General features: G+C 36.3%; 1 protein-coding gene across 1 annotated transcript; it reads right to left on the bottom strand.

Moving 5' to 3' along the window:
• Positions 1–8578: 8578 nt before the first annotated feature.
• Positions 8579–16400, bottom strand: LOC123527139 (uncharacterized). Its single transcript, XM_053544469.1, has 3 exons — positions 16147–16400; positions 9372–10586; positions 8579–8782 (listed from the first exon to the last, which is right to left on the bottom strand). The coding sequence occupies exons 2-3, from the start codon at positions 10575–10577 to the stop codon at positions 8579–8581; spliced, it is 1410 nt and encodes a 469-aa protein (XP_053400444.1). The 5' UTR covers positions 10578–10586; positions 16147–16400.
• Positions 16401–16644: the final 244 nt, after the last annotated feature.

The following is a 16644-nucleotide window of genomic DNA, read 5'->3' as shown; positions in this document are numbered from 1 at the left end:
CTGATGATAGTGTGTGATTAGTTTCAATGGCATATTTTCTAGTTTGGTTCAGTGGATTACATGTCAAAGGTCCTCACAGGCATTGAAACTGCAACCAGTAATGACAAATACGTAGAGAACCGATTGACATTCAGTCTCACCTAGCATGAATGAAGGACCATAATGTCAAATTTAAGGTCACAGTGGTCTTGTCTACAAAATATCAATTATTGTAAAACTATGTTATTCAATGCATCTGGTAACACAGGAGGTATTTTTACGATCAGTTTTACTTAAATAATAGGCATCATTTTATAGGTTACATTTCTAGATACGGGTATGTATAATATGTGAATGATTTTACCCTTTAATTGTATATTGCAGTAAACCAGTCTACATACATATGGTCAGCTAGATTTAAAATATGGTGTTCTTTGTTTAGTGCTTTTGTTTGTGCTTTATAATGAAATTTGAATGATGCGTTTTCTGAAGGCCTATATGTTACTATAGAGGTGGCGGACTCTTCTCAGAATTTAAAACTGTAATAATGACATACATAATCAATATCAAAAATAATATTTACTGAAATTCGTTTTTTGGTGTGTACAGTTTTATGTTTACATACTTAAATGTGTATAAGAAAGGATATCCCAATCAGCAAAAAAAAAAACGTTATTCGGGAAAGTATGTGAATATCGAAATATTGAAATTGAAGAGTTTATGTTATATTAGCGTTTCAGTAGGAAACGAAATCTAGTCTTAGACCATTTGTGTAATTTATATGTTAGTTTGACTAATCAAAATGATACTGTTTGCATTGTATGCGATATATGTTTATATATGTCCTCTTGAAGAAAGCTGTAAATTGTATTGCTTTGTCATTGGTCGGCTCCTTTAGTCCGTAATGCATCCGAAGCCTGGTGGTCAGTTAATAATCTATCGTTCGTTAGGTCAGTAATTTAACAACAGTCTGCTTTACTTTAACATCGAGAGAGAAACTGTATCTGATCAATAACTTAATAACGTTTACGTTAGGGAGAGCGAGGTGCCTGTTGTCGATATTGTTTTGGGGTAAATTGTCACAGTGGTTCAAGCGCTACAGCCGTTAATTGCTATGTGAATAGTGCGTGTCGACAGTGCATAAACTCTGTTGTACTTTCATTTAGTAGATTAAAGGTAAGGGCCACAGTGAACTTCACACTGAAACATTTGTTGTAGACTGGAATGATTAAATCTCCGGTAGTCATAGTAAGCTTGTGCTAGATGATCCTTTGTTTCGTTTTGGTTTGGGTTAGGTTAGGTATTGATATAAAAGTAACATCAATACTGAAAATGGTTTCCCTACTGAAAAAAACATAGTCAAGTACATTGAATGATTGCCGCTGAAGAGTAAGAAGCAAGTAAAGTAAATCATGAATAAGGAACAGGAAATGGGCTCCTGTACAATAATTAGACTACCTTCAAACTGCATATGATGATTTAAATGTGGAATGTATGCAGATCCCTAGTGTATTTGGTCAGCACTTCAAGGCTAAAGTTAAGATTGAACTTGAAAAAACTAAATCGGAAATTACGTACTTCAATGATCTCCCGATAAACTAACATGTGGGGGCGTATGTACTACACGTTCTGTTATCTTTATGTATGTATGTAAAATGCGTCTTGCTATGTATCGTGATAAATTTAAAAACAAAAACGCATTCGTTCTTGTTTTTCCTTTAAAATAACATATCATTTTTAAGTATATAATTCCCACCAATTGTTTGATGTATACGTTTCCACTGAATTATTTCCTCGATCTCACTTATGCAACTTATGAAGAACCAATATTTCAAACAATAATAACTAAATCTGTAATGCCTTAGGAGTGTAACGTAGCGAATGAATACATAGTCAATAAAGTATAAATTTAATTTTCCCAATATACGTCTGACAAACTTTAGGTATTTAAACGTATAAATGAATTTCGTAAGTTAGCAATAACGAAATCATAATCATTTCCTTCTAAACTTTTATCTGCCGTGGAATTTGAAGAAAGCAAAATTTGTATTTGAAGTTCGATATAACGCGAATGAAGTTAACTGTCGACAACCATTTCCGTGTAGTTACCATTTAAAATAGATAAAAGTAGAAATTTCACCAGGTTCAAGTCAGATGTTTTTTTAGCGTCCGGAGAGCTACTAAGACTCTCACGGTTGTAATTCCGTGTGCAAATAATTATCATTTGCAGTTCAGCGTAAAGCCTATACGTTCATTATGGTAACTAATAAGTATCTGAATACTGTTTTAACGTCTGGTGGCCATTCACCTCTGACAGACATTTGTGTCAGGATGCTGTATGTATATGACACTCATTTTAATGTGTAATGTCCAATAAGCCACTGAATGTTTAATATTATAATTTTGCAATTAAGTAAATAAGACCACTTAATCCTGGATGCAAAAAAGCCTCCTAATGGCTATTTTTGTTCCTGGTTTGCCATTAAGATAAGAATAGCCATTACAAATGTCGGGGTTGTAATTAAATATATGACAGCCGTTTTGCAACTGGTGGTCATTAAGTACATGAAGGTCATTTTGTGACTGGTTGTCATTAAGCATCAGATGGCCATTTTGCATCTGTTCCATTAATACCTAATGGTCATTTTGTTTCTGCTTCCATTTAACCTTTTTTGGCAAATGGCTACTTTTGTCCGAATGATCATTTTGTAAATAATGGTATTTTTGCGTCGATGACCAATAATATAGAAGATGATGGGCCCAAAAATGTTTCACTGATGGCCATAAATACCTAACAGTATTTTGCGTCTTGTGGCTATTCAGTTTCTGGAGTCTTTTTACGTCATTCAACTTCTTCTTTTGTCCAATCACAAACTTCTGTCTGGTAGCACATCTACATCTGATAACAATGTGTCAAACACCTAATAAACGTTTGACGCCTATTGTACTTACCGGACGGACATTACCATATATTGACCGGAATGAAAAAGGGATACATTTTGCGTATTACATAAAACTGATCAATTAACACAATCAAAGTTCGAACCAGACGAGAAATTGAAAACTCGGTAACAATTTAAGTGTAATTAGTTATCAAAATAGAAGAGAAATCTTTTCACTATGAGATCATATTACACGTGGTAACGGTCAATGCCATAAATTCAGTTTAGCTATGTCGTCTATTTTCTTTCATTAATGGGTTCCTTGGCAGCAGTAAATGATGCATTCACCGGGATTACCATTTTGTGATTAAGATATTTTTCCACAAATGTGATATAATTTTGGTCACAAAGGTATTACTAAATACAAATCCAATTTACAACTGAAAAGGAAACAACATATAATATAAAACACATTTAAAAAAAAAGGTTGTAAAGACCGATTTGATTTGATCAAGTTGTGAGATTTGCATGTTGAAACAAAAATGTCTTAATATAAATGAATGAAAAGTATGCAGACTTGATTTGACTGACGCTGTTCATGGACGGCACTGACAGCGCATACTACTGTTTACTACATCTAGCTCCGGGTTGAGCAGAACGTATCTACACACGCTACCAGCACCAGCATGATCTTAGACACCAACAGATGTATTCACACGGCGGTGTGCATGGTCCCTCCAATGATATACAGAGTTCAATGCCACGAAAAGGAAAGGTTGTAAAAGAGTACTCACTGTTACACAATCTTAAAAGAAAATAGATAATTACACAGTCTTTAATCCGTTTGTTTGCCGAGGAAAGTTTCCATTTGAAGAACCGGTTTAAAACTCTTCCATGGAACAAACAATATTATTATAAACCATATTTCTTACACTAAATTAATAGAGAAAAGAGAAAAGTCAGATAGACGAAGCACTAATTACTGCGAGTAACTCCCACATAAAAGACTCGGCATTGACACTCAAGTATTGAAATATGTTGTGTTGCGACAGATTTGTTTTATTTAAACATTATTTGACAAGTAATATTTTAAAGCCATGTTTCACTTTGATAGAGAACAAATAGTCATGTTCATTAAATATTTTTTTTAACAAACTTATAACGTAAAAACAAATTCATAAAACAACAAAGATCATAAACATTTTAAATCCAACAGTATAAATACAGGCATAAATTCGTAATGCTCTTCAAGCCAGTTCTTAATCCCAGTTCTTGATCTTTTAGATAACTGGAATTGTTCAAAGTTCATAACATTCTTACCTGAGCAAAAATATACTATTTTGACCAATAGGAAAGTTGACCATGTAAAAGAAAAAAACAATCTGTTTGCATAGAAAAAAATCTTGTAACTGGTTTGTGTAAAATATATTTTAAGCATAACGGTTGTACACCAGTTCCCCCTACATATGAAACAATTGCTTAATGACTAAGACAATTTTCGTGAGCTGTTTACCTTTCAGAAATTGAAAACTATATTATTTGTAAATACATATACCTGTCAGTTTTCTGATCTGTTGCACAATAACTTGAAATTACTTAACAGGTTTTAAGAAAGTTTCATGTTTGTTCCTTTTATGAGGGGGAAACCTTTCAACACTCATTCCTGTTTTATATATAATCTTATACAAAACTTCAGGGGGTGTACGCATAGCCGGTCTGTACATGCTAGATGGGAATTCTTTAGATAGTTTCTCAGATGACTATCGTTATGCCGCATAAATGTGAAAGGACATGTGTTGATTTTAAATTACCATTTTCATTAAGAAACCTTAAAAATAAAATTTCTGCTTTACATTACTCTATGGAAAGAAAATATGACCTTTATAATTATTTTAAAATGATCCACAATTGTAAAAACAGACTGCGAAACGTTTGTCCCAGAGTACTTATCCCTTATATTACATATTCAATTACAGTGATCAAATGGCAGACTCGCCACAGAGCATCAAGAAGTCGCTACATGGAACATGTGTACTTATCATAATCAAAATCATGTGTTATTATTTTTTCCTGATACATTATGGAGGAAGGTACATATAATTTCCAAAAGTGGCACATATAGGGTGTACGTGATTATAGAACATATACATTTTTTGTATGATGAGTTTTCTATCCAAGAAATAATTTTATACTTAATGGGGCGATATTAACCATTAAATACCATTCTCATGGCTCCTTGACTCTTCAAAGAAATAATATGTTGTTGTAATACATGTCATATAAAATTTTGTTGACATTGAAGCTTACATGTCTTAAAATGCTATCAGGAATCACTAATAGTGTTTGGATTGGTCATTGTAAAGAAAACCATACTTAAGTTTAAGTAAGTTGATTGAATGTTTCACACATTATAAAAGAAGCCTAACATACAGGTTTATGTATGATAAAAATATTTCAGCTTTTATACTTTTTAGTATAATTGCAGTTGCACCAAATACATCACTCCATATTTTACAATACAATTACTCAGGTATGTACAATGTACTGAGATTGATATATAAATCAGTCGATATTGACCACTAATTGACCTCATTTATACACAATAGAGTGGTCAAGGTAAATATGAAAACGCATGGGTGATTTCAATGATCAGGGTAACTGAAGTTGAATATAAGTTTTACTTGCGATTTGATAATTTTCTGTCAGTTTTTAAATATTGAAAATTATTTTAAACTCTTTCTGCGAAAACTATATATCAAATGTGTATCAGAATGTAATGACTTAAAACCTATATCATTACTAAATGAAAAATGTACTCGAAACTATTTTTCTTATTAAAAAACAACCCTTGCGAATTTAATCTTGTTATTTTTTCTTTTATAATCGAAACTCAAAAAGTTATCCAAAGATGTGTACTGGAGACATATCAAGGAACTACAAGATTTTAATTACACTTTTAGCTCTTGTGTCCCTACACTCAAATATACATGTTTGAAATGCGACCAAATACCATTAAATCGTACGATTTCCTTCAATGTCAAACTTCTGCTTGTAATTTTCATGTATGTTACTAAAGAACCTACTCAAAAGACTAATGCTACTGCAACCAGGAAAAGACATTCCATTTTTCTATTATGCACATTTGGAACAAATGTCCATATACCCATGTGTGTTTTAAGACCAACAATAACTGAAAATGTGCATATTTTACATATCTAATCGGTACGCGAGACCTTTAAATACACAGTTCAAACTGATACACGAGAAACAACCATCGCTCATTTATAACCGCTTCCTCCGTCATTTGAACATATAGAAAGCTAACATTTACACATTCTTTTCTTTGTATGTTTAACTTGTTAAATATATGGTACGATTAGAGATTGTCCCACAGTGCAAATAGGTGACGACATCGAGAGAAATGTGTTCACGGCATGCATTTATAAAATGATAAAGTTGTCATTTTATCACACATTGTAGCGTTTCTTCTTAATATTGACTTCTTTTCGGCATGTCAGAGCATATACACAGTATCTGGATAATAAAAGTAGTGATCTTTCCTTATATAGTAGCTAAATACAATAGTAAAAAAGGCAGTCTGAAGGACAGCTATATCCCCCGCCACTGGTATGGATAGTATTGGGAAGCATTAAACGTTCGAGTTGTGACCGTGACCTTAAGCTGACAGGATCGAATTTTGATTTCTGCACATTGTCTCGATAAAGGGGATTAATACATCCAGGTCAAGCCAAAACTTTTCAAGGCGTTTAGGAGATACAGAGCAGACATAAAATGGAAGTCTCAAACCTTTGACATTGAGTTGTGACATTGCCACAGAGCCAACATGGCTGACTCATAAGGTCTGCATATTGACTTGTTAAGGTGATGAATTGACCCAAATTTCATGAAAGTCTTTCAAGTGGTTTTGGAGATACAGGGCGGACACAAAATGGAAGGCTCAAACATTTGACAGTGAATTATGACCTTGACCTTGAGTCGACATGGCTGCCTCTTAGGTTCTGCACTTTATCTTGATGAGGTTGTTACCCTACGGCTGGTGTTACGTGATCGTATAGAATATTGTTCCTTCGCGTTGTGTCTTTGGTGGGTAATCAAGAGCTCATATGTATGTGAAACGAGAAGAGATGGAAAATAAACAAACACACTGTCGGTTTTATATAATGTATTAATTGTTAACTAGAATGTGCAGAAATATTCACACGCGAGCCTCTCTCTGTATCAACGTATATACAAGTCAAAATAGATGAAACAGTTAATAGTAAAATAGTCCCAAAAGTCTTTCAATACAGCACATCCTGACGCAGAATTGGTGGCTGGAAAATAATGTGTGTACTCTACAAGTATCTATCTAACAGTGCGCACCACAGTACCGTGGTCTATGGGTTTTATAACAACTATGTGACCTTTGACTGTCTAGACATGAGGACATAGTTATTATTAGCTTCTTTCTAAATATATGTTTGACCAATGCCCATTTGATCGGGTCAACTATATGTCACGCGTATACCTGTGTGACCGGTTAAGGTATCTCATGTTTAAACTGAATATACTAATATACATGAAAGATGGAATGCTAGATATCATAATGACCTGGGTAAACGTTAAAGTATAACATTCGCCCCTTTCTAGGAAAAAGGATTAAATCATATTTAATTGATTTAATGCTTTTAACTTAAATGCAAAACAGCAATCAAAAATCTGATCAAAAATCTAAATGCTAGAGTAGAAGCAACAAAAATAATTAAGCGGAAAACCAATGTCTTAAACAATTTAATAAGTATTTGTCCACTATAAATTTTATGCTGAGTATACACCAGGTAGATTACAAGTAAGCGATATGCGAATATTTGACAATAATATTTCGACAAAGTTTTTCCGGGGGTAAGTTATGATTTCTGAAATATGCTTGATTAACTTAGCTAATAAAAATATTAAGGTAACCTAACAACAAAAATGAGAGAGTGTTTAAATAAAAATACAATCCACGCGAGTTATTATTTTTTTTTCTTATTTTACAAAATAATCCACGCGATTTATTTTTCTTCATCTGTGTCCATCGGTCTTCTTGTTAGTGGGGAGTAGTTGAAGTGGCCTAGAAGTGGTGACTAGTTGGATCTCGAACTTGACCAAGGACTAAGGGCTTACATTCTGTCGACCCTGCCATATATCCGCCTGATATATCCGTCACAGGGGTTTACGATACTCATTGCCTTAGGAATAATATGTAGATAAACCAATATGGTGTTATAACGTGTCGTTATAACATATGTTTGCATGGAGTAATCATATAAAAGTTGAACCAAAGTTCAATAGTAATTTAGTTGTGCTTGGAGATGTTATCGTTACATAGCTGAAGTCCTGTTGCTGCATTTGTAACTATAATGTACAAGTATTGTCCACATTCCAGATAACTAATGTATCGTACTTTTAGACGCCGTAAATATTAACTGGAGGAAGAAAACGCACTTAGATGAAAATACAGATAAACTGCGAGAGAGTGTCCATCACTAATGAGGCATCGTCGTTGACTAAAATTATTTACATGTCATGTCCATTGCATTATGTACAAGCATTCCGCTTGTTAAAAGTTCAAATCATATAGTAACACAAGTTCATATAAAATATACGTAATCCACAATTGTAACTCAAATACCACTATGTACAGAATATATCAGTCATATAAATTCATGTCGACATTATTTCTCTTCTACGTCTGGGTACAATTTGACGTAATCATTTCCAACTGTTGGAGCGGAAGCCTCAATCGACTTTGGATTGTAGATCAGGATATTTTCCTTAGCCGAGGGGTCGGCAGCATCCGCTTTCTTCCAAGCAACCATGTAGTCAGATTTATTATTGCCTTTACTTCCAGAATTTCGGCGAAGCCAACCCTTAAGTACCTTAAGGTTAACAAATTTGCAACATGTGAACATAATGATCCCCAAAATTAAAAGTACTACTAAGATTATTGCAACATAAACCCAGAAAGGTAATCCTCCCTCTTCAGGCATTTCGACCTCCCTTAAATTTGCTAATTCATTTATTAAAGAGGGCATTGGAATCTCTGGTAGACTCTTAAGGTGTTCAGGTAGTTCCTGTTTTGTAAAGTTTGGTAATTGTGTTACAAAATCACCCCACAGGATCTCTGTACTGATATTAAAACTTGAGGTTATAAGACGAACTGTTTCGTCTGTTATTTGTCGATGAAGGTCAAAGCTAGAGTGAGCCGTTAAAGTAAGGTAATCACCTTTCGCTATACAACCTCGTTGTAACTTAGTGATGCCCGCAGGCGGTGATAGAATCAATGGACTCGACGTTACACCTCTAACATCTTGACAAGTGAGAGATAACCTTACTGCATGGTCAGTGATAAATAACCAAATACCTGGGGTTATTTGCGTCGCAAGTGGTAGGCGAACATTTGGCATGACTATCCTGTTGCAATAAGTATTTATCTCCTTACGATTTTGTAATATAAATGAACCATACATTGTTTTGATATTTGTATGGAGTACAGGCGGACTTTACCTCGCAATAACCTAGGGCCTTATTTGAGCAGCTGGCCAGTTCACTGTTAGTCAGAACGGCATATCGTGTCATATCTGTATTAAATGCAATTCCTGTGCCCTCAAGTTGGTATTTTGCAAGTAGTGTTTGTGTGTTTGGTGTTTGAGAGCTGTTACTTTGTATTGCGATGGGCATGTTTATCACTTTATATATGTTAAACCGCTCATACTGTTCAAGTACAGGGACATGCAAAATAATAATTATTTTGTTGGCCACTAACATTCCAGTACAGAGCATGTTTTGGTAATAATACCACAGTTGAGTGTTTTCATCATACGGTAGTTGTAACATTGGCGGTAAATTAGATCGAATTTCAGATAGTATTGATGCGAGAGAAACTGGCTCAATAATTGCTGGTGCGAGATGAGACAGTGGAACGGCATCTAACTGTATTTCAAGGTGTTCATACAAGCTAAGGCCACGTGAAATTAGTTCCTTGAAGTTTTGAATCAGGTTTGATAGTTGAAGGTATGTTTGTACAAATTCTGTGAATTTAACTAATTCTTTGTGAATATTTTCTTCGAAATTAGACAAATCTGTGTGTAACTGTTCCATGGATGTAAGGATTTGATTAATTGTTTCACGATTTTCAGACACACCTTGTTTCGTAACATTGAGTACTGTTAAACTTTCATCGAGTACATGCAGAATTGTTTCTTGAGTTCCTGCCAGTTTTGCAACATTTCGCCTAACAGCATTTATTTGATCATCCGTACTCACGCCAAATAATCCGTGAAATAATGAGCCAATAAATGGAAGCAATGATCGCTTATTCCTAATGAATTTGTTGTTATTGAATTTAGAGCGCAATTTTAAATAAGTGTACTTAAGTCGACTCAGTTCCTGTTCTAAACTTTTTAGTGTAAGCACGAAGTTCGGATTTGTCTTAATAGCGTCATATTTTAATATGGTTTGCCTAATAGTTCTTTCGATCTTATCAGCATCTTCAGAAATGTTAGTGATAAATTGGTCATAGGGATCTAAGTCTAGAGTGAGTGCTAATTTCCATGCACTACGGGTGAAAGTAACCTGATTACTTTTCATAAACACCACGTTATCTCTTAACGTGATAGTATTGGCTTCGGGAAATATGGCAAGCAAAAGTGCAATATATATCTGAATAATCATAATGATGACCTGAAACGACAAACGAATTGTGTTGTCAGCTATTGGTTTCACAAGGATATCATTATACAGTGAATTTAACATAAACTGGTCTATGTTGATTTTGAGTCAAGATATCAATGACAATCCGCGGCCGTCTTCACAAGTTAATTCGCCTAAGGCAGTATATTCATGTAAATAATGTCATTACAATACTGTATAAAGTTTATACATTGCAGTCGAAATTGACTACTAAAATTTCAATAAGTGTGGCTATATACTCTTATGTATATAAACGCCATTGTCTTACTTTGATCTGTGAGTCAAATGGAAAATAAAATCATAAACATAATATTTTTATATATATACAAAATTACATCTGAAGCCTTCCTACAACATTTTTGCTAGAGCGTTAAGTAGGTTCTTAAACTGAGCATTTTTGTCATTTACATCGGGTGACTTGTTCGTGAAATCTGAACAAGCTGTCTGAATATCACCTCCAGGCGATTTTACCTGTCTTATTTCAGCAGTAGTTTTACACTGCGACAGTGAAGGTTTAATTTCCGGATCATTTAACATGTTAACTTCCATGGGAGATTCGCTTGTAGAGTTTTCATTTTCTGAAGAGTATGGTGTATCGGTCGGGACATTAGTTATTGATTTATTGCGTTTAGATTGCACTTGTTTCTTAAGCTTAGTTAGCTCGGATTCACTATCAGTGCTATCAGAGGACGATAACTGTTCCCGTAGTCTTTTTCTACGTAGTTTTCTTTGAATTTCTGCTAGTGGTGGGTCACTATCAGAGCTAGCAGACGAATCAGTTCTTTCGCGACGTAACCTATTTGTCACCTTTTTGGGGACGGTTTGTGAATCTGACCTAGAATTGTCACTATCTGAGTTGGATTCAGAGTCTGAGGGGGGTACTGCGTACGTTGATTTCCTAGTCCTTTTATCAATATTGACCTTGGGTGCTTCCCATTCATCTATATTGGCCGCTTTTATGTTTCGAGCATGAGCATGGACGGTGGTACCATCCAGTATATGCCTTAATACAAAAGTGAGCGGGGTCTTTTTCTCAACAATGCGATAATATGGTGTGTACCTATGATCAAGTTTGCTTTTCCTGGCATTATTCTTTAGAAATACTGCCTGGCCTACATCTAAGGTAACCTCTGTGGCATTACGGTTTGCATATTCTGCCTGCTTCCGTTTAGCCTTTTTCATGTTTTGATAAGTAACCCTGAATGCTTTGTGTTGTTGCTCAAGGGCAATTTTATGTTCTTGTTCACCCATGTATCGCCTGCGCGGGCGGAGCAAGTTGTCAAGAGGTAACTGAGGGTCACGACCATACATAAGAAAGAACGGGGAAAAACCTGTAGTTTCACAAGGGCTGAAGCGATAGCTTGCTACAGCAGCTTGCAGACCTACATCCCAGTTTTGTGGTTCTGTTGTTTTAGACAGAATATCCTTTAGACTCCTGTTGAATCTTTCAACCTTACCATTAGCATTTGGAGAATAAAAACTTGTTTCAATTTTTGGTATGTTTAATTCCTTAGTTACGTAATCCATTACCTCATTTACAAATTCTCCTCCGTTATCGCTAAGAAGTGTTTTCATTGTCCCGTATCGAGGGAAAATCTCCTCAATAATTATTTGGGCGACTGTTTCTGCAGTCTTATTCTTAACTGGGAACACTTCGGCATAGCCTGTAAGCCAATCAACAAAGGCTAGTATATATTTGTTTCCAGCCAACGTCTGAGGTAGTGGGCCGGTTATATCTACACTGACTTTAGAAAAGGGGTAGTTAGGTATTTCTGTGTCCTGTAGTGGAGGTTTTCGTGTGCTTTGCGATCTCATTTGACAGACTACACACTTTGAAACATATTCAAGTACATGTTTGTACAAGTTGGACCAGAAATATTTCCGCTTGATAGCGTCGTAACACTTGTCCGCACCCTGATGACCTAGCTCATGATATTGTTTAAGTACTGCGGTTCGCAGGTGGGATGGGACACATAGCCTGAGGACGGGTTCACCGTCTGGGTCAGAGATAAATATAAGATATCATCCAAAACTACGTACTTGTTCATAGCTTTGGCTGGGTCATGAACTCGTAACTGCTTTCTTATCTGATTGAACGATTCGTCCTTTAATTGCTCTTTCGACATGTCTATGTCTGTTTGGTCTAAAATTGGTTTTGCAACATCCTCGGGCTGATTTGGGACATAACTTACAAATTCCTTTGGATTGATCAAGTTGGTGTTAATAATTTTGACCTTGAATGTATTATCGTTAATGTCAACATAGCGGTCAATTGCCGCCTCTTCCTCAGGACTGAGAGGAGGGTGTGGCATGCGGGATAGCATGTCAGCACATGTGTTTTCACGCCCACTGATGTATTCAATTTTCACATCATAGCCTGAAATAGCTAACGCCCACATTTGAACTTTCTTATTAGTCATTGGTGAGCTAAGTAGATGGACTAGTGGTTTATGGTCTGTCCGGCAAATCACTAGAGCGTTTCTAATGTACCCATCAAAAGATTCAAGCCCAATTTTCAATGCGTGGGCCTCCTTCTCTATCGTGGAGTATCGCTGCTGAGATCGGCTTAATTTGTGAGACAAAAAGTGTATTAGCCTTTCGCAAGGCACATTTGGCAGAATGCTGTCTTCTGGGTCACAAGTTTGCACCAAGACTGCCCCGATACTGGTATCCGACGCATCGGTATATATTACGTAACCTTTCGTAACATCAGGGTAAGCAAGATGTGGAATAGCAGTAAGGTCATCTTTTAGTGCTTGAAAACTTTGTTGACATTCTGGGGTCCAATTAAATCTGGCGTATTTGCGTGTGAGTGCAATTAGGGGTTCAGCCATGCGTGAAAATGCAGGGATCATTCTTCTGTAGTAACCTATCATCCCGATGAATGATCTCACTTCACGCACACAAGCCGGTGTGGGCAAGTTGCGTATTACTTTTACTTTTTCAGGATCAGGTTTTATACCCTTTTCACTGACAACAAAGCCTAAATAGTTTGTTTCTGGTTGCATAAAGCAGCACTTGCTTAGCTTTAGTTTAAGGTTGTGCTGCCTTAAGCGATTAAATACAGTGCTTATGTGTTCTAAATGAGATTCAAGTGTAGGAGACACAATAATTATGTCGTCTAAATAGGCCATTGCGAATGTTTCGCAGTCTTGCAGAACTATTGACATAAGCTCTTGGAACACCCCGGGGGCATTACAAAGGCCGAAGGGCATTTTACGGAAGGCAAATAGGCCTAAGGGCGTTTGAAATGCTGTCTTTTCTTTATCCTTAGGATCCATCATGACCTGCCAGTAACCACTTTTCAAGTCCAGTGTCGTAAAGAATTTTCCGTTCCCGAGTCGTGCTAGCATTTCATCTATTCTAAGGAGGGGCCACGAGTTTCTCTTTGTGACAAAATTCAAGGGGCGGTAGTCTACGCAGAATCGCTTAGTATTATCTTTCTTATTGACTAGAACGACTCCTGAAGACCAAGGTGAACGAGAGCGTTCAATAATACCTGCCTTCAACATATCCTTAACTGCTTTTTCAATAATGGGTCTATTTTTCAAAGGAGTAAAGTATGACTTCGCTTTTATAGGGCTAGCATCACCAGTGTCTATTTTCATCGTAACCGAATCAGTCTGGCCTAAATCCATATCAGTCTTTGCGAATAAATCAGTGTTTTGTTTTATCAGTGGTTCAATCAATTTTGCATATTTACCTGGACAGTTGATATCGCCCGGAGCGAGTTCAGATATAAACTTTGTTTTGTCAGGTTCACAAGATTGATTTTGCTGATTTTCAAATGTAATTATATCCACCTCATTAACTTTCTCAGCTTTTGCGACAATACAATTTTTCTTCAGGCAAATCGTCTTGTTTGTGCTGTTTACAATTACAAGCGGGAATTTCCTATCTTTACGGACATTAACCACACAGGTAGTTACCAAAAGTCCCGGTTCAGTGCTTATGAAACCTTCTGTTACTGGTGAAATTTCGTATGTTGTCGGGGGAAAATTAGGATCTTTCTTAAGTTTACCTATACATTGGTATGCAGTTTGTGGCTTTAATATAACCTTTTTGTGCAACCTAGCAATCGAATGAATATGTATGTCAGATTCTAAAGGCACATAAGTTTTACCTATACGAAGACGGTGTAAGTCGCAGTAAATACGAACGCCAAATTTAAACATCCAGTCTTTTCCTAAAATAACATTTTTGGTAATATCAGATACTACATAGAAATTGTGATTTAATTTTGTTCCGCCAATGTAAAATGGAATATTTACTTGACCTAAAACGTTTAATTGACCTCCATTGACTGACTGCAAATTAATATTGATCTTTTTAGATAATTTTGTTTCAAAAGGTAGCGAGTCGTAAACTCGTTTATGAATAAGTGTTACCTCACTTCCGCTATCTACTAGAGCTCTGTATTTATTTTTGCCTATCTTAACTAAACATGAATTTGGATTGCCTGCTATATTAACTTGATATGTAATTTTTGAATTATGTTGCTTATGTTGTCTAGAGCTCCCCAAGCCGGCTTCAAAGCGTGAGGAGCGTGTTAGTTTAAATGTGAGGTTGCTTGTTGTGTAGTTTGTGAGTATTTTGGCTGCTGTGTGTTTTGTCGTGCGTGTCTATTTGTGTTTTGTAACTGAGGGCACCTTATACGAATATGTCCTTTCTGACCACAGTGCCAGCACTCAATGTCTGCATTTCTGTTTAACCTTTGCTTGTATTGTACTGCATTAACAGTATTAGGTGGGGCTCTTTGTACACGACAATATCTCGCCGTGTGACCTTTTCGGTTGCATAGCTGACATCTACGGGTGGGGCGTACATGATCTATTTCCATAGGCTCCTCATGCCTTTGAGCTGTTTGTGAGGGTCGCCTATCAAAGTGACCATAATCTCTCCCAGATCTGAGTGAGAACCTCTTCCTTAAATTGTGTTCTTGATTTGCCGACTGAACGGCTGCCTGTAACGTTTGGGGGTTTTCGCGCATGACCTTGAATTTTAGATAGTCATGGGCGAGGCCATCAATGAAGAAACCTATTAGCTGCGTTTCTACCGCTGCTAAACCACCTGGCTGACCTGTGAAAGCCTCTTTTGCCAGGGCTAATAAGGATTCGGCATAGACCGTAACATTTTCATGTTTGCCTTGCCGCACATCACGCAACAGGCGTAATGCGTGTTGAGGGTCAGTGATTTCACTGAATCTATTTCTGAGTTCAGTTCTTAATTGATCCCAAGTATGTGTAGGGTTTGTTTCTAGATACCTTTGAATAAAATCTGAAACAGCAACCTTACTGCTTTGGTAAGCAATCATTTTTCTTCTTACTTGATTTGCGGAGACAAGTATGGCATACTTGTCCATTTCCTTCATCCACTGCCTGAATTTAGAAGGATCACCCTCATAAGGTGATATGATGCTATCTATTCCCCGTGCCCCAATCATATTAAGAGTTTGCATTTCATTTTCTATCCCGTTTAGACCCTGTTGTAACGGTGCTTGTTGGTTAGCTTGCGCCATTCTAGAAATTCAAGCAATAAAAATCTAACTTACGTGAAGATGGTCTGTAATTAGTCCAATATTCCTCCCGAATCACTGACACTAATGAAACTGTTTGTTAATTACGTAATTTTGTGTCCATCACAGTTCTTGTAATGATTACGTAATCCTGGTCACGGCCACCAAAACGAGTCTTGTTACCCTACGGCTGGTGTTACGTGATCGTATAGAATATTGTTCCTTCGCGTTGTGTCTTTGGTGGGTAATCAAGAGCTCATATGTATGTGAAACGAGAAGAGATGGAAAATAAACAAATACACTGTCGGTTTTATATAATGTATTAATTGTATACTAGAATGTGCAGAAATTTTCACACGCGAGCCTCTCTCTGTATCAACGTATATACAAGTCAAACTAGATGAAACAGTTAATAGTAAAATAGTCCCAAAAGTCTTTCAATACAGCACACCCTGACGCAGAATTGGTGGCTGGAAAATAATGTGTGTACTCTACAAGTATCTATCTAACAGTGCGCACCACAGTACCGTGGTC

This window comes from Mercenaria mercenaria, chromosome 5, assembly GCF_021730395.1.
Source record: "Mercenaria mercenaria strain notata chromosome 5, MADL_Memer_1, whole genome shotgun sequence".
NCBI lineage: Eukaryota > Metazoa > Mollusca > Bivalvia > Venerida > Veneridae > Mercenaria > Mercenaria mercenaria.
Note: the sequence above shows the minus strand (reverse complement) of the source record. Positions and strands in the feature narration are given on the sequence as shown.